The sequence below is a fragment of the Leptonychotes weddellii genome, chromosome 5 (genome assembly GCF_054177405.1).
Source record: "Leptonychotes weddellii isolate Sample4059 chromosome 5, ASM5417740v2, whole genome shotgun sequence".
Lineage (NCBI taxonomy): Eukaryota > Metazoa > Chordata > Mammalia > Carnivora > Phocidae > Leptonychotes > Leptonychotes weddellii.
Genome location: NC_138373.1, coordinates 60,544,034 through 60,563,021, shown reverse-complemented (window position 1 = coordinate 60,563,021; position 18,988 = coordinate 60,544,034). Strand labels below are relative to the sequence as shown.

The 18,988-nt window shown below is 44.3% G+C and overlaps 1 protein-coding gene across 17 annotated transcripts in view; it reads left to right on the top strand.

Moving 5' to 3' along the window:
- ZNF438 (zinc finger protein 438) overlaps positions 1-18,127 on the top strand; it is a 178,253-nt gene extending 160,126 nt beyond the window's left edge. For all 17 annotated transcript variants that reach the window (XM_031017392.2, XM_031017387.2, XM_031017388.2 and 14 more), the window contains 2 exons: positions 13,647-15,477; positions 16,816-18,127. In XM_031017392.2, coding sequence (XP_030873252.2) covers positions 13,647-15,477; positions 16,816-17,416 — 2,432 coding nt within the window. In that variant the 3' untranslated portion in view covers positions 17,417-18,127. The remainder of the gene's footprint in view (positions 1-13,646; positions 15,478-16,815) is intronic.
- Positions 18,128-18,988: the final 861 nt, after the last annotated feature.

Sequence of the window (18,988 nt, the reverse complement as noted above, 5' to 3'; positions counted from 1 at the left end):
TTCTTCAATGACTTCCATTGCAAAGGTATAGGATTAGAAAACCTATATTATCTATATTATCTCTAAAATTATAAAAGACCTTTGTAATGATTTTTTTCTTCATTTTTGCATATCATAAAAAACTACTTTAAGTCAGTACTTGTTGTGTAATTGTTGCTTTAAAAAAATTACATTTTGGTGTGAGCCTGATTGCCAGAAGCTTTGCAAAAGAAGGCCACCCAGGCAAGAGTGGCCAGGACTGAAGGGAATCACTCTGTGTATTAACTGTCTCTCCAGCAACGATGTTATGGATTCCTATTATGTGGCACTCACCAGCCACCAGAGGAGACTGACAGGCGAATAGATAAATTACAAAACACCTTAGTAATAAGTTCAGTGTGTTGGAATGTAACAGCTTTGGTTCCAGACAGACCTGGGTTCAAATCGAACTCTCACTTACCAACCTTGTGCCCTTACAAGAAATACTCAGTTTCTGTGTCTATAGACTAGAGATGTTAATATTGAGAGTTGGTGGAGGATTAAGTGAGATATAATCCATTAAGCATCCAATCTGACTCCTGACAGAAGGACATGTTAGTACTACACAATGGAATTTTTTTTTTTTTTAAGATTTTATTTATTTGACGGAGAGAGAGCGAGAGCAGGAACACAAGCAGGGGGAGTGGGAGAGGGAGAAGCAGGCTCCCCGCTGAGCAAGGAGACCGATGTGGGCTCCATCCCAGGACCCTGGGATCATGACCTGAGCCAAAGGCAGACGATTAATGACTGAGCCACCCAGGTGCCTCTACACAATGGAATTTAAGGGGATAGGGGATTGAGGGATGAATAGAAGTTGAGTAGAGACAGGGACCATATACACTAACTACTATTAAATTTTCTCATGAAGAAAAGAAAGGAGATAGGGCAGTAGCCTGAAGAGAAGATAGAGAGAGCCCAAATACTCTTTATTGGGGTTTTGGATTTTATATTTTTGTGTTCAGCAAAAGCAAAGGAGAAAGCAAGACAGTACAGTTGAGAGTTAATAGTTCACTCATTTGGTGAATAACATATTGTGCAATAGCTGTGTACCAGATACTGATCTGGGGACCGAGGTCTTGGCAGTGAACAAAATAAGCTCCTGCTTGCTTGGAGCTTATATTCTAGCAGGAGGAGACATAATATAGTATTATAATGAAGGACAGTTAGAGTAGAGAAAGAAACAACAGGTGATCTCATGGGGCTGAGGAGGTACTTCTAGATAGGATGGTCAGGGAACGCTGGGAGCTCACCAATGTTAGAGGATCCCTGAGGCATCACAAGGGGCCTGGAGAGAAGCATGGGGTGCAGAACAGGGTTGGAAATACTCCTATTTCCTTATTCTAAAATGCACATTTTTTTCACATTTTAGTGTCTCAGGACTTGAGGTAGATGAATTGTATGTTTAGAGTAACAGTGCTTCTCCCTCCTTTCCCCTCACCCCAGAATAGGTAAATTTATTTGTGTTGTTTAATTACATATAAGAATTTAGAAATAGAAAGAAGGAACAGTAAATGAGTTTCTACTTGATGACTTCTCTTTGTCCACAAGGTCTTAGTCTCTCCAGGCTGCTATAGCAAAGTACCATAGAATAAGTGGCTTATAAACAAGAGAAATCTATATCTCACAATTCTGGAGGCTGAAAGTACAAGATCAGGGTCCAGCATGGTCAGATTCTGGGGACTGCTGTCATGGAGGAAAAATTTTTCCTCTACCCTTTTTGTTTCTTTGGCTGACCTAATAATAAAATTAATATAGGACAAGAGAAAAACAAATTTAATTATGTCTGAATGGAGGCCCCACAAAAACAGTGCGACCCAAAGACAAGTTGGGCAATTGAGGTTTATAGGCCATCCTGAGCTAAGGAATGGGATAGGGGGCTGGGGCTCCAAAAAGGAGGAGGGTAATTCATAGGATGATAAGAAGAGCAGATGTTTGGTAATTGGATGTTTGCCCTGTCATACAGATAGGTTATTCAGATAACAGTTATCTTTGGTAATAGGCCTCTCTCTGAGCCAGGCCCCCTAGCAAAATTCTTTTAGGTAGTTAGGAAGAGGTAAAAGTTTTTCTTGAGTCTTCTGGGTCTTGATTGCCTTCACTCAAAATAATCCACATGCCAGAGTAGCATATGTGGTGTCATGTATTCTGCTCCCCTTCAGAGCCCTCTTCTGGGTTGCAAACAATCTTTTCATTGTACTCTCACAAAGAAGGCAAGAGAGTTCTTTGGGGTCTCTTTTATGAAGACATTAATCCTGTTCATAAGGGTTCTACCCTCATGACCTAATTATCTTCCAGTGGCCCCACCTTTTAATACCATTACGCTGGGGCATTAGGATTTCAACATGAATTTTAGGGGAACACAAACATTTCATCCATTGCAAAGTCAATGCCAAAAATCATTGGCAAGAGAGAGAGAGACACGGGGATAAGGTGGGGGTGTGGGAGAGGGGGAGTGCTTCAGAAAAGCAATGGGAGAAACCTGAGCTAGCCCCAGTGAGGAACTGAAGGGAGTCTCTTAGGGATAAAAGACAGATTGTGGAATAGGTCTGCAGTTTGACACTGGGAACTTTAAATTTGTAATGTTCTCCAGTGTTCAGTCATTGGATTTCTCAGCACTAGGCAGCAAACAGTGGGAGTGGAGAGCACAGTGTGGGACCAGGTAGGGTACGTGCCATAGGGAGATAGCAGTGGGGTGAACCCAGCATATGCTGTCAGTGTCCACGGATGGTCAGCTATTAGCCTCCAGAACCAGGGGTCATCTACCTACATACACACACATACAAATGTGCAGAGCCTTGAGAAAAAGGGAATACAGGTGGACTGCATAATTCACTGCATCTCTTCAGGGAAGATGGAGAGCTAACTCTGACATGTTTCTAACGTGTAGATGAGAGTACATGTTCCTTCAACCAGACTTTGTCATTGCCATCCAAATAACAATAAAGGTGTTGATGGAGGAGAAGCAGGGCAGAATTCACAAGGAAAAGATCCCAGAGTGGTCCCACAGCTTTCCAGCTCTGATGATTTCGCTCTCTGTAGTAGCTCAGGTCGGCATCTGATTATCTCAGCTGCATCTCAGAGTCTGTATTTGCCGGTTAACTCCTACACAACCAATCTGGTCCGTTTCACAAAGGTAACCACCGCTCATGCAGTTACCTCAGTACCAGTGGGCACCTGCTGCTTTATTGTCTTTCTCTATTTTTTTCAGTGTGACCGTATTCTAGGTGGTCTCTCTATATTAATCAAGGTGTGTCTTCACTAAGAAATAATTAACAGTCAGGACTTACCAAGCAGGAGTTTTAGGGAATAATAATCCACATGACAAAGGAATACACAGTCCTGTGCATTTGCACTTACAAATCATGAACTATTTGACATAAAAGCTGAGGTAGAGAAAAACTTGCAGCAAAAAGGGTTATAAATCACTGTGAGTTGAAGATAAATCAGAAGTGAAAACAAAACATATGTAGAAGTGTACTATAAAGCAGTGAAACGGTTATAGTTTGCATGCTCCTTAAAAATGCCCATTCTATAAAGTAAATCTACCCTTGAAATCACAGTATAAAACTACCTTTGTGATTCCAGTCCCTTGCTTTTAACCATACTGTGATCTCTTCCGCTTTGGTTTCATAATCATGGTATTTTGACCAAAGAGCCTTCTGCATGTGTCCTGGTTGTTTTTTTTTGTTTTTTGGGTTTTTTTTTAAAGATTTTATTTATTTATTTGACAGAGAGAGACAGTGAGAGAGGGAACACAAGCAGGGGGAGTGGGAGAGGGAGAAGCAGGCTTCCTGCCGAGCAGGGAGCCCGATGTGGGGCTCGATCCCAGGACCCGGGGATCATGACCCGAGCCGAAGGCAGATGCTTAACAACTGAGCCACCCAGGCGCCCCTGTGTCCTGGTTTAATTGTTCCAACTGACTGCACATTCTCATGTTGAAACCTTATCTTTCTGTTTATCCCACTAAGGAAAAGGTTTTCTTCACCAACTGTCATTTTGTTACTCATCCCAGATACTTAACCGTTCCAACTGATATTAAAATATAAGATTAAAAAGAAGGGGCCCGTTTTTAATTTGTTGGTGAAGAGTTCTCGCCATGAGATATCCGTGCGGCTTACGAAAGCTCTTCTGCAGATGTTTCCTTGCCCATCCATTGTGTTGAAAAACCAACTGACTCAGAAAATGCCGGATTCTCCTGGAAAGACAGTGTGCACAGATGTTTGCTACTAGGGGTAGGACATCAAATGTCTTTACCTGGAAGAAGTTGTTATCAAGGTCTTCTGAATTTCAACTATGTGACCCAACTGAATCTTAATAATTCCAGTTAATGTTAACAATAAGAAGAAGAATGGGAGATGGAGCGCCTGGGTGGCTCAGTTGGTTAAGTGACTGCCTTCGGCTCAGGTCATGATCCCAGGGTTCTGGGATCGAGCCCCGCATTGGGCTCCCTGCCCAGCGGGAACCTGCTTCTCCCTCTCCCTCTGCTGTTCCCCCGCTTGTGTTCTCTTCTCACTCTCTCTCTCTGTCAAATAAATAAATAAATTCTTAAAAAGAAAAAATAAGAAGAATGGGAGAATGGGATTAATAAAGCATTTCAAAAGTTTCTATTTGTCTTGCTTTGTGTCCCCCATAGATCATAAGCTTTTAGTTACATTTTCATGCTACCCAGTCATTCTTAGATTTGGGTGAAGATACGAAATTGACTGTTCTGTAATAATGAATAAAATCTTGTGTATGTTATAATTTTTTTTGGCCAAAAAGATTAATAACTTTATCTTTCTAAATGTATTAAAAATTAAAAGATTTCATATAGTTCTCAACTGCTTTTCATCAGAAGCGCTTGAAATCAAAAATTCCTCCCAGAAATAGGGACTGATAATTAAAATGAAGGAGAAATTCATTGAAATGGAGGATTATTAAAATGTATTTTAAATGATAAAGCTTTTTACATTTTCTTTTCATTTGGGACATGAATTATGTGGTCCAAAAAGAATAATTAGTTACTTGAACTTAACAAACCCTGTTGTATTAGTTTTCCTTTTAGTGCCATTAACGTTTTAGGTAATTGGCTTTTAAATTCTTCCATAAAGAATGCTTGTTTCCTCTTGCTTCCTGATATATTTACATGTCTAATTTATTCAATTTTATGGGCTCCTCTTTCGGTGCCCACCTTTTCTTTCTATCTTTTCTTAAGCTGTCTTAAACTTTTTTCTTAATGATTCCGTCACCAAAACACTGAAATCTTCAAGAAAGTGCTTTCAAAACTGCAACTGACCTGTCCCTATCCTCTGTGAGAGGGTATTTTCTCTCCTGAAATGCAAAATCACATGGCTATTGCTCTCAGGGTCCTGCAGGGCTGGGCCCAGCATCCCTAGTTCTGCTCTAGGCCCTTTCCCTCCCAGGGCCACTGAGACCTGGGCTCATCAGCCCCACCCCTGAAAGGTCTACTACTAGGGGAGTGGCTTTCTTCCTGGCCAGGGTTGAGAACAACAATTAGCATCTATACTCAATATAAACAAAAGCAGGGGAGAGTGTCCCGGTAAAACAGCTCTTTAAAATGCACATATGTTAACTCTCATTCACTACAATTGTTCATCTGATTAGCACTTTGTCAACTGGGATGGAAAATTTGGGGGCAGGGAGGAAGAGGGGGTGATAGGATAGATGAGATGTGGGGAAGGTCGAGCTGCCAAAGAGGTGGCTGGAGAGCCAAGAGCAGTGTGAAAGAAAAAATGCTTTACAGTTTTATTGGGACCATTATTCACAAATAATAGCCATTCCTTCCCTCTTTCCTTTATTTACCTTTCAAAAAAGAAACATAAGTTCAAGGGTTCAGTACTATTTCCATATGATTAGCATTCAAGATTTGTGCATTTTTTGGTCTTCCCACCAGAAATAACTGTCAGGAACTTCGTATACTTCTTGTCAAGAGAAAGTGAAAGACTAATGTCTGCTGAGCATCTAACTGTGGTAGGCACTATCCTGGCACCTTCGTGGGTACTTTTTCCATTTAATCCTGACTGTGACCTTTGCAGCAAGATACTCTTATGCCCATTTCATAAATGAGGACAGTTAGGCTCAGAGAGTGACTTTCCCAAGCCACGAGACAGAGCCAGGAGCTGAAACCACATCTGTCTGAACCCCAAACCCCATGTTTTCACTGGTGACCACGATAGAGGCCATCACCATGTGTAATAGCTCAGTCAGCATGTCCACTGGGCCAGGGTTTGAGTTCCAGCACTGTTACTGAACCAGCTTCGAAATCTTGATCTATAAAAAGTACTTAGCAGTAATTTTTTTTTAAGATTGATTGATTGATTGAAGAGCGAATGAAAGCACACACGTGCGCACAAGCAGGGAAAAGGGCAGAGGGAGAGAATATCCAAGCAGATCAGGACCTGAGCTGAAGTTAAGAGTCAGATGCTTAACCAACTGCACCACCCAGGAGCCCCTGAACAGAAATTTCTAACTCAGGTTTTTGCGGCGATTCAATGACACAGTGCATGTAAAGTATTTGATAAGTGCTAGGAAGTAAAGAAACTCCGGTGCTCAGAAAGCAAGCATTGCTTTTCTTGCTAAGTGAGGCAATAAATTCACGGTCTGGCAGGACAGCTCTCACAGGCCTGTGCTGCAGGGAGGGTGCCTGGCTGTCACTGGGGGTGTTATTACGGGGTAGCGGGGAGGAGAAGGCGTTAGCAGAGAGTGTGGCTCTGCAGAGCAGGAAGTGTGCAAGCAGAACAAACAAAACTGGACTCTGGATACAAGATACCCGATTGGGGAAGTACCTATTTCCTTTGTATGGTATCAGATTGCCTGAAATCTGGGTCCTAGATGTACTGACTCTAGGACTCTTAGTGCTCCACATAAGTGGACTAGAAATGATATTTGGCATCCTGAGTCCTTAGACACAAAACAACTCTGTGCCTTTTGCCAGCACATTCTACAGTGTAGTCTGTAGTCAGTGCTGAAGAAATTCCTGTTGATTCTGTTGCTGCAGAGGCTGGGCGGTGCCTTGGGGAGAGGGTAGGCAATGGCTCAATGTGTTTATAGGTTTTTCAACAAAATTAAGTTGAGCTCCCTTGTGTTATGAGCTGTTTCTTTTATCTCATACTTCTCCAGGGTTTTACCATATTTGTTTTAACCAGAGACCATCTTGGAAAACAGTTTGAACCCCAGCTGGAATTTATCATTTGAAAGCCAAGGGAAAGGGAGAACAGGGATGCCAGCAAATAAAATTAAAAATAGGGTTTTTCAGTTTAATAAAATTAAAACCTAAACAACATCTGAAAGTTTTGGCTCTTTTGTGGCTAAGACTCTGGCAGCACTTGTGTTCTGAGCCTAGGTCTGGGGAGCCCGTTTCAAGAGCTGGGCCTCTCGTCTCTCCGCCTGCTCCCTACTCCATGCTCAGCAGAAGGCCTGGGGGTCCCAAACAGATGGGGTAATGGAACTGTGCCCAAACCAACGAAGGGATGAGGGGGACCAACTTCACTCAAGCCACAGAGCAGGCCTTGGTTCTGCCAGGGGAAATGAGGGAGTTGATGATTACAGCCATCTACAGAATCACCCGCCCTTGTGCTTGTCTCTTACTTAGTATTGTCTAGGCCTTGTGAGACTGTGATCAAGCTGGCTCTCATGTTGGCACTTAGTACCATCAAGCCCTCATTCTTCCCTCTGCTGTCTCTGCCTGCAACCGACGCCCATCAGACCGGTCCTTTGGTGGTGTTGGAGGAGGAGACACACATTGTACCTTCTCCAAACAAGTAGGATCTGGCAACTTTATTGGACTTGTCAGAGTCCTGTGGATAGTTAAGGGCAAGTTCAACTTTAAAAAATCTGCTTTAACCTTCAAATGACTATTAATTTTTCATGAATTCTCTTTAATGAGTGGGCTTTCAGAAAGTCTCATTTAATGGTAACCAAAGTTTTGGGGTATGACAGGCCATTTCTATTTCAAGTTTCCCTTTTTTTCCTCTCCTTAAAATTCAGAGATAGCATTATATCTTGTAGTTAATTAGGACAACTTTGTTTATAATGTAGCCCCTTTGTGGGGAGAATGAAGGAGGGGAAGGTCACTGCTTCAAATCAGAGTGGGACAGATCTGCGTGACGTGGACTTTGGCAATTACTTAACTTCCTCAAGTCTCATTTTTCTTAATCTGTGAAAAGGGGACAATAAGTTACTTGCAACATTTGTGTGAGGGCTCAATGAAAAGACCTAGCACAGATCCCAGCCCATGATAAGGACTCCAGACCTCCATGTTTTCCTTTAATCCATAGTTCCAGCAACTTTTCACCAACTGTAAATGTCACTTTGCAAAATAGTTATTTTTAATACACTTAACGTAGTAAAAACAGCCCATATTTAAAATCCTAATATTAAGTTTCACGTTGTATAATTGCACAAAATTAATTTTACTGAGTGAGCCTTTTATGTTTTCAGTTAATAAAAGTCCATGTTTAGTGCCTGAGAGTCCTGTGAGTCTCTTTAACTGTGTTATGGGAAATTTTGCAGGATTTCCAGAAATTATGAATGTCACTGGAAATTTCTACTTCTCATTATTTAGTGCACAGTTCTTTGAGATCTATAATTCAGTAGGTGACAGGGGAGGGTTTTTAGATCACACCATCTGGGGAGGCCTTGTAAATGTGTGTGAAGCAAACCACTGTTGTGGCTGCATTGCCAAGAAAGACTTCCTACAGTCACGCCGTCCTCATGTTTTAGAGTTTTAAAAAGTTTACGGCATTTTCAGCTTCTCTACGGACTCCTATTGTTCAAACTACTTAAAAAAACAAACAAACAAACAAAACCCTGTAGTTATTCTAGCATAACTGACCTTTATTGCAAATTGCCTCGTTTTATCCTAAAGAACCCAGGGTTTGCGGGAACAATTCTCAGGACTCTCATTGTCCTTGGGAAGTAATGAGCTCTAGTACTTCTCAGTGTTTAACTTTGGAGGACAGTTATGCACGGCCTGTCAAATTATCAGATTACTTCCCTCATTGTTAGCAATTCTTGTTCTTTTAAGACAAGGAAAACAGAAAACAGACAGTCTGTATGTAATCTAGACACACTCATTTATGCAGACACATACCTACCCACCGTGACTTATCCCCAAAGGTACCCGTTTTAAAAACACATTCAGAAGGGAAACCTCATTTTCCTTGCATTCATCCAACAGATATTGGCGAGCACCTCCTGTGTGCCGGGCACAGGGAGTGTTCAGTGGAAGAGAAGCATATGTCCCATCCTGACCGCTTCGTTTCCCATGCCCCCCAACCCAAAGGCCACCATCGAGGCCAGTTTCTTTTGCTTCCCTTCAGAGATATTCTGTGCATAGCAGAAATATATTTGTGTGTGTGTACCTCACTATTTTTTTTTAATCCATGTGATAGCACACTATACATCTCACGTCTTGGAGAATATTCCAGATCGGTCTAGCCCACCTTTCTATCTTACTGTTGCATAGCATTACATTGGATGGTTGGATGGTTATTTTATGATGTCCCTGTTGCTGGACATATTTAAGTAATTCCTAGGGGTTACTTTTCTTCTCTTTGGGGACCTTGTCCTGCCTTACATTTCTTCTAATGCATCACCCCATTCCGTGTCGCTCTATCATTAATGGTTCTGGGAAGAGGGATGCCAACACCACCTTCCTGGACACCCTCACCCTTGTCCATACTTCCTGATAGATCCAGGCCAGCATGACAAGGTTACATTTATCCAGTAAGGCCCTATCTTTCACCCCACAGATTTCTTGTGATTACCCTGTAATTGTTGATTACGAAGACAACTTATCAATGGTTCTACCCCCAGATCCACGTCTTTGAATTGCAGCAAACTTGAGAGTTGACTCCGTCTGGCAGACATCATACATGGTACCTTGAACTGTCACTGCAGGCTGCCCGGGCTGCTCACCGCTCAGTGTTCTCCCGCGCTGGGGCAGCCACGTACCCCAGCCAGAGCCAAAAGCTTCCCTCTGTTCCCAGATCACAGTGGCCTCCGTTTCCTTTGAATGACGGTGTTCTTCCTGTGTGATTTTATTTCCACTGTAACGTAAAAACTTTTGAAGATCAATCAAAGCACATTAACTTTAAATGCATCATAATTAGCTTGCTCCCTTTTGGATGGCTCTCTAAAGTATATCTAGTTTCATTTCTGGAAACCTTCACTGTCAGAAGGTTGCTTTCTTACACTTGGTCATAAAAAATAGGAAGCCCCTTCCCAACTTAAATCTTCAGAGGCTTTGAAGTGACCTTGACCACGGGTTGTTGCTTCAGCTGTACCTTCTGGTCTTTGTTATTTCTGGTCTTCTTCATGTTGACATCACCATTCTATGCCTCTGAGGTTCAGTTTTTCCATTTCCAGTTGTTTCTTCTCTCTTCATTCCCCACTTTGCCCCTCTGTGGATGTCTGTTTTTTTCAAAAGCAGTTTCTTCTTCAGAGCTTGCTTGTTGCTCTGTGTTATCTTGTTCCCGAGCAGCATAATTTACTGTTCTCTCTTACTCCCTCAGATGGTTAGTCAGCGGGCCTCACCGATCCCCTTTATATTAAAGGGTTTTATCATGATGCTAACCCAGTTTCTTATTCTGGCAGTGAAATTAAATTGAAAAAAAAATTTTTTCTGGACATAGATCCTCTCCTTTTTTAATTTTAAAAACCTGGAAAAGTTAAAGTTTGCTTTTAAACTGTGGCCCCCTTCCTTTTTTTTTTTTAAGACAGTTTTCTAAGCTGAATCTGTAAATTCTTTATTTCAGCCGTGAATCACTTAATTACCACTTACGACTTCAACAAGTAATTATAATTATAATTATGACATTTCTGCCACATGCCCCACACTCTTCTAGACCCTGGAGACAGACTCTGCCCTCAAGAGATCCACTTCAGTGAGGGAAGGCAGTGGCCCATAATGTAATCTGGGAGATGGAGCCAATGTGCTAGAGAAAATTACAATAGGAAAGGGGGTAGGGAGTTCAGAATGGGTGTAGTTTCAATTCAGGTGGTCAGAGAAGAGCTCCTTGGGAAGAAGCCATTTGACCAGACTTGAAGGAAACGCTGCAGCAAGTACCGGGGATTTATCTGGAGGAAGGAGGTGCGTCCTGGCAGTGAGCACAGCAAGTGCAGAGGCTAAGGAAGCAGGTGTGTGGCACCTGGAAGGAAGAGCAAAGAGGCCACCGTGACTGGAGGGTAGCCAACGGAGGAAGTTGGTCAGAGAGGTTCCCAGGAGCCGCATAGCATGAGGCCTTTCACGCCATTGCAAGGACTTTGGCTCCAGCTCTGAGATAAAGAGCCATTGGACAGTTTTGAGCAAATGAGTGAGGTAATGTGTCTTGTTCTGTGATGTAGTATTGTCACATGTTATTGAAGAGGATTTATGACTGATGAGGGACAAAGCAGCCTTTCTTCCAGTTCTTCTGTGCTTAGTTAGGAGTGTGAAGTGGATCTAAAGGACCCCATGTTTTCTCTCCTCTTCCTCCCTCATCAATTTGTTGTGTAGATGCCAAGACCATTATTATCACTAATGTAATTACTTAATAAGCCTTGTCTTCAAGCAACCAAGAGCTCTCAATAACATTAAGCTTTTTGTAAACTCAATCCTGATTTAACATATTTCTTTACAACTTACTTCAGTACTTCTTCCACAAAATGAGAAGATAAGGCATAAAATGAAAGACATTTAAATTTAAAAGCCATAAATATAGAACCAGAAAATAAATCAAAGTATGTAGGAAGAAGAAGCCAATGTGGCAGACCCATTTGGGAGATTGTTGTGAGGTGATTGGCCTGTTTATTTACACATGAACTTCATGGAAACAAAGCTAAAAAGGATCCCAACAGATCACACAATTATCCCAGCCTGAGTTTTTCCAGAACATTGTCCTCATCTTTTCTCTTCTTACTCTAATGCAAGCTGCCACGTGAAATGTGTTTTTAACATACTTCTTCATCACCAAAGAGTGATTACTTTCTAAAACAAGTTGGTCAGTATACATTTCACCCTTATTCCTACTGTCCTGCTTATTTACGTGAGGAGTGTCATTTTTGCCAAAAGAAACAGCTTTCTGTTAAAATTGTTAGGTTTGATAACTGTAGACATTAAAATTTAGGCTGATTTAAAAAATATTTTAATTGTCAGCTTCCAAAGGCAGAAATTGTGCCATTCATCTTTGTGTCCTTGGTATCCCCCGAGCAGCCCTTCGGTCCTTTATCCACAACTCCGAAATCTCAAAAGCTCAGAAAACAGAAAATCTTATCAAAAGTTGGATACCAAAACTCATTCAGAGGCAAAACCTGAACCAAGTGAGACAATTTTAAAAAATCTTCCTTTGTCCCACTGTTTTGCGAATACTCATCTGTTTTACTACAGAAGTGGTAAGAGGTTTAATTTGGGTGCTCTGCAGACCCTGCTGGATGTTTCCATAACAGGTGGTTTATGCATCTTATTACTTCTCTAAAATTTAAAGTATAAATCGCAAAATACATCTGGCCCCGAAGGTTTTAGAAAGGGGATGTGGGACTGTCATAGCCAATCCCTAGAGTGGCGTGGGTACCTCGTAAGTGGGAGTGGGAATGAAGTTTGACTAAAATAAGGCACTTAGAAAAGGGGAGCTCTTCCACAGCCAGGCCTGATGACCTTGAGGTCTCGGGGGAATAAAAAAGATGATTCAGTTCTTAGAAGCGGTGCATTGAAATGTTGCCTTAGTTATTCTCTTAGAGTAGTTGTAATTGCTCTTTCGTTAACCTAATACATCCCAGGAGTAGGAAGTGTTACTGTTATCAGTTAAAATTATTCCTATTAGTGTCCCAGCAGGTGCTTTTTATGTGATTCATGAATTTTTTATGTTGTCTCCGTATCTTATCATTTTGTATCATTTTGTTTTTCTTCAGCATTTTTTAAGGAGTCACATCAGCCTTTTTAATGCTGTGATTTAATTGCAAAAGCACACATAAACAGTTTGAAAGGTGTGAGAAGAAATTCACAAGTCACGTGGGAAATAGCAACAAAGCTAGCATTCAGTCTGGAATTCCTTCCTCCACTGTGCAAAACAACCCACTGCTCGTGGGTCAAATGGTGTGTCCTGAAAGTGAGAGAGAAATGAGCTTGATACAAGAAACGCTTGTTTCATACTGAAGATACAGTGGGACATATGGATATGGATTAAATATAGGCTTTCCCCTCTCACAGCTTAATCGGGAAAACAAGACGTGTCCCTAAAATAAGTGAAATACACAGCAGAACATACCAGAGGAGAGTCTTTGCAGCGTGGGAGGTCAGGAAAGGAGATCAGGAACCGGAACTAGGTACATGGAGAAGGTGAACTTGTGGAAAACAGTTTGGGAAAGACAGAGGCCAGCTCTCGAGAAGCTCTGTGTTGAGTGGTGGGGACTCACAAACAGATAAATTATTACAGAAAATGGTCAGTGTTATCCTGGGGGCCTTGGAACCATAGCGGAGACTAATCAGCCCCTGGGAAGGTGGACAGGAGTAGACTTTAAGGCTGGGTCTTGAGGAACACAGGATTTCGCCCAGAAGGGCCGGGGTGGGCCTGGGAGTGCACTGCAGGTGAGTAAACTCTCCACAGTAGGACAGCAACACAAGAGTGACTTTTTATATTGTATTGTCATTGCAGGCGAATCACACATCCCTTCTGGAAAGATTCAGAGTGGGAAAGGTTTGCAGAGTAAGAGTCAGTTTAGGACCATTGCGCCAAAAATCGTGCCCAAAGTCCTAACGTCCAGACTGCTATCCTGCCATTCCCCGTCACTCCCTGAGCAGGTGAATCCAGGACCCTCCAGCAACACCAAGCCCCTTGGGGTGCCCGCCCAAAATTATGCTCTGATGCAGGTTGCTGGACAGGAGGGGACGTTTTCTCTCGTCGCCTTGCCACACGTAACCTCAGCTCAGCCAATCCAGAAGCCCAGACTGCCGCTGCCTGAAAACCTTAAACTGCCTATTCCCCGATACCAACCCCCGAGAAATAACAAAGGATCAAGAAAGAAACCCGTTCGGAGTTCCTCTGAGAGTGGCAGTGGCATACCTCCTGCCCAAACCCAAACGTCCCCCACCCCACATGACCATCCCGAAGCCCCGCACAAAGCCGGCCCCTTGGAGCAGGCGCCGTCACGAGCCCAAGCCCCAGCCGACGTCAGCTCAGCGCCACCAGCCAACCAAGGTGGTCCCGGAGACTCTCCACCTCCGGTGGCCAGTGACCGTGGAGATCCGAGCCCTCCTGCCGCCCCGACACCATCCACACCAGAGGAGCCCTCTGCCAAGCAGGACCTCGCAAGGACTTCGGGGAAAGCGAACTTGGCGACCAGGAAAACCTGCAGTAAGCCTTCTTCCGTTGCCGGTGGAAAACTGAAAGAACAAGTCGATCTTGCAAAAGCCATGACCATTTTATCACCAGCTGTTTTTGGCAACACAGTTCAGCTCATCTCTCCGGTCCCCAAAGGTAAACTGCCAATCCTCCCGTACGCTAGAATGAGAACAGCGGAGGTGTGCAAGGGTCCCTCGGGGGTTACCACCACAGATGGTTCTCTGCCTGGGCTCAGGGCCGTCTGTGATCAGACCTTCTCCATCACGGAAGGCTTTCAGGCAGCCACCAAAATGGTTGGCAAGACACCTGCACCACAGTCGTCAAAGCAGAGTCCCTGCGAGAGTGCTTTTTGTCCCGCCACCAGGCTGGATCTCAGCCACAAAGCAAAACTGAACAGCGGGGCGGCAAAGAGAAGAGTACGAAAACGAAAGGTACCGGAGGAAATGTTGGCATTTCAGGGGAAAAGGAGGAAGTGTATCATTAACAAGTGTAAAGAGAGTAAAGAAAGAGTGAAAACCGATCCCCAAGAATCCAGAGACCAAAAACCCGGGGCTCTGAAGAAATACCGCAGCATTATGCCCAAGCCTGTGATCGTGGTGCCCACTCTGGCTCCCGTGGCTTCTCCAGCAGGTGTGTTCCAGCCCCACACGCCCGGCGGCCTGGCACAGGACGTTCCGTTCGGTGATTCACTCGCTCCTAAGTATCTGGGCTGGAGGCAGGATGGCGGCGCCTCTGCGAAGCCCAGCTCCGCGCTGCGGAATGGCTTCCCGGGCGTCAAGAAGCCTTGGCACCGGTGCCACGTCTGCAACCACCACTTCCAATTCAAACAGCATCTCCGAGACCACATGAACACACACACGGACAGACGGCCGTACAGCTGTCGGATCTGTCGCAAGGCATACGTGCGGCCCGGCAGCCTGAGCACGCACATGAAACTCCAGCATGGTGAGAACCGTCTCAGGAAACTCGTGTGCTGCGAGTTTTGCGCCAAGGTGTTCGGCCACGTCAGAGTCTACTTCGGCCATCTAAAAGAAGTGCACCGGGTCGTCATCAGCACCGAGCCCTCCCCCGGGGAGCGGCCGCCGGGGGACGTGCCGAAGAACAGGGGCCTGAGCGCACGAGGGCCGGAGGGATCCGTGGAGAGGTGAGTGCTCATGGGACGGAGGCCCGGCAGGGAGGGCGCTTGGGATTTGGAGAACAGGGCGAGGTGTCATATTCAGAAAGATGACTGTGTAGAAACATCCCTCAAGTGAAGATTTCCTAAGGTAGCTGCCTCTTCGTCCTCGTTCTCTAAAGAGTCATCTCATTTCTCTTGGGTTTCCGAGCAGTGACGGTGTTTCATTACTCTCACCCCTGTAAGGCAGGTTCCAGGTCTGCTGGGGACAACAGAGCGAGGGAGGATTTTGGCATCTGAAATAAGAAGCAGTAAAGTGCTGCACATAGTTCCCGGTGCTCTCTACAAAGTAACTGTCCCCAAACTTTTGGCCACAGAATTTATATCTAAACACCATCCTTTGCCCCAGAATACAGCCTGACCCATGGTGGGGACTCTGCATGCCCCACACTGACTACACCCTCAGGTGCCCGGACCCAACCCTTTACATTTGCCCAGTTCTTCCTGTCAGGCTGGATTAACGTTTCCCGGGTCACTGCTCCCCTGTGCGGGTCCTGGCTTCGGGTGTTAGGAACCAGCAGTCTGCGAGCCGTGGGTACGCAAGGGAGTGCCCCTCGGTTTGCCCGCTTTCCACCGGATGACAGGGGGAGTTTCCCTGAAATCCGTTCTCATTCGCACCAGGAAAATTCAACATTGTCTAACTTTAGACGCTCTGCCCCTCATCATTCGTAATTGTCCTAATTGTTCCAGATACTTTATCCAGTTGTATCTTCCTCTGTCACATTCATTGAAGTCAGGGTCACCTGTCCTATTTCTTCCCGGTTTTTCTGTAGTTTCTCTGCTTTTCTTCGGGCATTCCTGTCCACTTGCAGACATCTGTGCCTTTCATTAACTCATATAGCGGCCTCCCTCAAGAAACCACCCCTTCTTCATAGTCTCCTGTGGTACATTTTGATTTTTAGGTACAATGTCCACACTGCTTTCTGTGCTCAAGGTTAGTGAGGAAGGGCAATAGTGTGGCCAAACCAGCAGGGTCCCTGCCATGCTTCACTTGCTGCTACCTGGCTCCTGAGTTGATGACACCTCGTTGGTCACCAAAGAGTAGTTAGCCCCCCTGGGGGAGAGACAGGATGGGAAACACCCCTTCCCTCAGTGGATGCTGCGGGCTTGAGAACTGGGTGGCCTCAAGCAGGAGTGACGGCTGGTGTTACCTGTGGCTTCTGCTTCCCCGAGTGCTGTTTCCCCCGCCCCCCTGAACTTCTCCTCAGCGGGGGTGTTTTGGATCCCTGAAGGCGAGCGTCCGAGAGGAAAAACTCCACTTGTGGTTTTCGTGAAATCTTCTATTGGTTTATTTTCCCCCCTTTTCAGGGCAAACAAGTCGAGCCTGGAAGAAGACCTCCTCCTCACCCAGGCAGATGAAGTCAAGTTGCAAATCAAATGTGGCCGCTGTCAGATCACTGCTCAGTCTTTGGCTGAAATCAAGTTTCATTTACTTTACATCCACGGAGAGGAAATTCAGGGCCGGTTGCAAGAGGAGATCCTACCAGGAAGCAGAGGCGCTCAGGAGGACCTGGTGAAACACGCTGCTCCTTTCTGGAAACAGCATCCTGAAAGAAGAAAGCTGCTTAACAAGCACGGCCCCCCTGATGAGGAGTTCCCCACATTTCCCAAACTGAAAAGGCAGCTCTGCCTTCATCCCCAGAAGGATATGGAAATCCTCAGGAAGGCTGAAGGAGCCCAGGCAGGACCCAGCGAGCCGGGGGCGGGTCCCAGCCCCCACGCCCCCCAACTTTGGTCCCATTCAGGCTTTAACTGCGTCTTGTGCACACAGATACTGCCAAGGAAGGAAGAACTCCTCCTGCACTGGGAGCAGCAACACAACTGTGAGGACCCTCCCAAGCTGTGGACGATTTTAAACACCCTCTCCCACCAGGGAGTGATCGGACTTTCTGGCAAAACTGAACAATGAAATACTGGGGTGGGAAGGGGGTTAAAGAGAGTGCTGCTTGCTTGCTTTCTCTTTCTCTCAAAGCTTTGTGTTCCTAGGGTGGTGCTTAATTATAAAAGTCAAACAAGTTAGGATCAGCATTAATGAGCACAAGTGATTTTGTGCATAGTTTTATTTTCTTATGAAATACATATATATATATATATGCCCTCGATGTATATTTTTCTAGCCACATGCAGTTTTATTTCAAAATTCTGTATACCAATTGTTAGTGTCCTAGACCTTGAGAATAAAAAGAAAGATGAAAATTTGGAGATTGAACTGTAAAAAATGAGAGGCTGTTCTTCAAATACTGTTTTCAGCATGTCTGAGTGTGTGCATATATCATTTTGTTCAGCTGGTTTCTGTTTAAGTAGACCAACAAATGTGATACGTTTCCAGGTGGCAAAACCAGTTCAGTCTCAAGCGTAGTATAGTGTTGATATTTATCAGATTTGCTGGTGTAGTAGGAGAGGCTACGGAGCAGTACATTTAATAAGGTTCGCGTCTACTGTAATTGAAAATCCATGTTTCCAGGACTTAGATTTTTTTTGTAATTTTGCTATTTTCTTAAATGTACGTTGCCTTGAAGATCAGATGTTGGTTAAGCCTTACAGCTGTAGTGTTCCATATCAAAGTAATCAAAACTTTTTTAGTACTTCAGCTAATAAAAAAACACTTTTTTGGTTAAAAGTTCTTTCCAAATAGTCTTTCAGGCCAGGAAATTTACTATCTGGAAAGTGCACTAGGTGGTGCAGTCCAGATGGCGAGGTGTCTGAACGGCTCGCCCTCCCTCCCAGGGAACTTCACAGGGTTGTCGCTAGCTGATCAGCTTTTGATGCCACTGTGTCTTTCAAGCCCAGGGTTCACTTTGAAAGTCAAGAGTAAATGATTGCCTCTTAAATTCCTGGGCTATGACCTTGAATCAGAAAAGTTGCCATTTGGAGCTCCGGGCCATCCTTGGCTGCAAAATCATTTTCTTAGAACAGGGAGTGTGAGCAGCCGTCCAACTGGAATTTCCGCCTTTGGGCAAAGGTGCTGCGCATGTGGCCTGCCCCGTTTGTCCAGAGCGCGGCCCATTTTTCCATGCTACAGCAAGTTGCCTAAGCAGGAGGAACTGAATTGGAATTGATAAGCTAATGGGTCTTAAGTCATCTGTTTTTAATGTCTCGTTTTAAAAGCAAGTGTTCATAAGCATGATTTGGCTCGAATTGCCCAGAAAGGGAAAACTCAATCCTTGCCTTTTTGCAAATCATTTTATAAATTTGAGAATAGGAGGGTAAGGGTGGAAACCTCTGAAATATTTTGCCGTGGTTTACTGATCGATCACGCTCTACCCAGTTTAAAAGGGATCCTATCAGACCTTCACTGTTTGATACTTGTAGAACTGGGTTAGTAATGAAACTGCTTTACCATTCAGTGCAGCACCTAGTTTGTTTGGGGAAGATTGGTCTGGAGACACTTAAAAAGGAGATCAACCAAAAATCCTACTTGAATTCAAACCATGAATCAAAACTCTAATCCATAGACTCCTCGGTCCTCAGGTACTAAGTA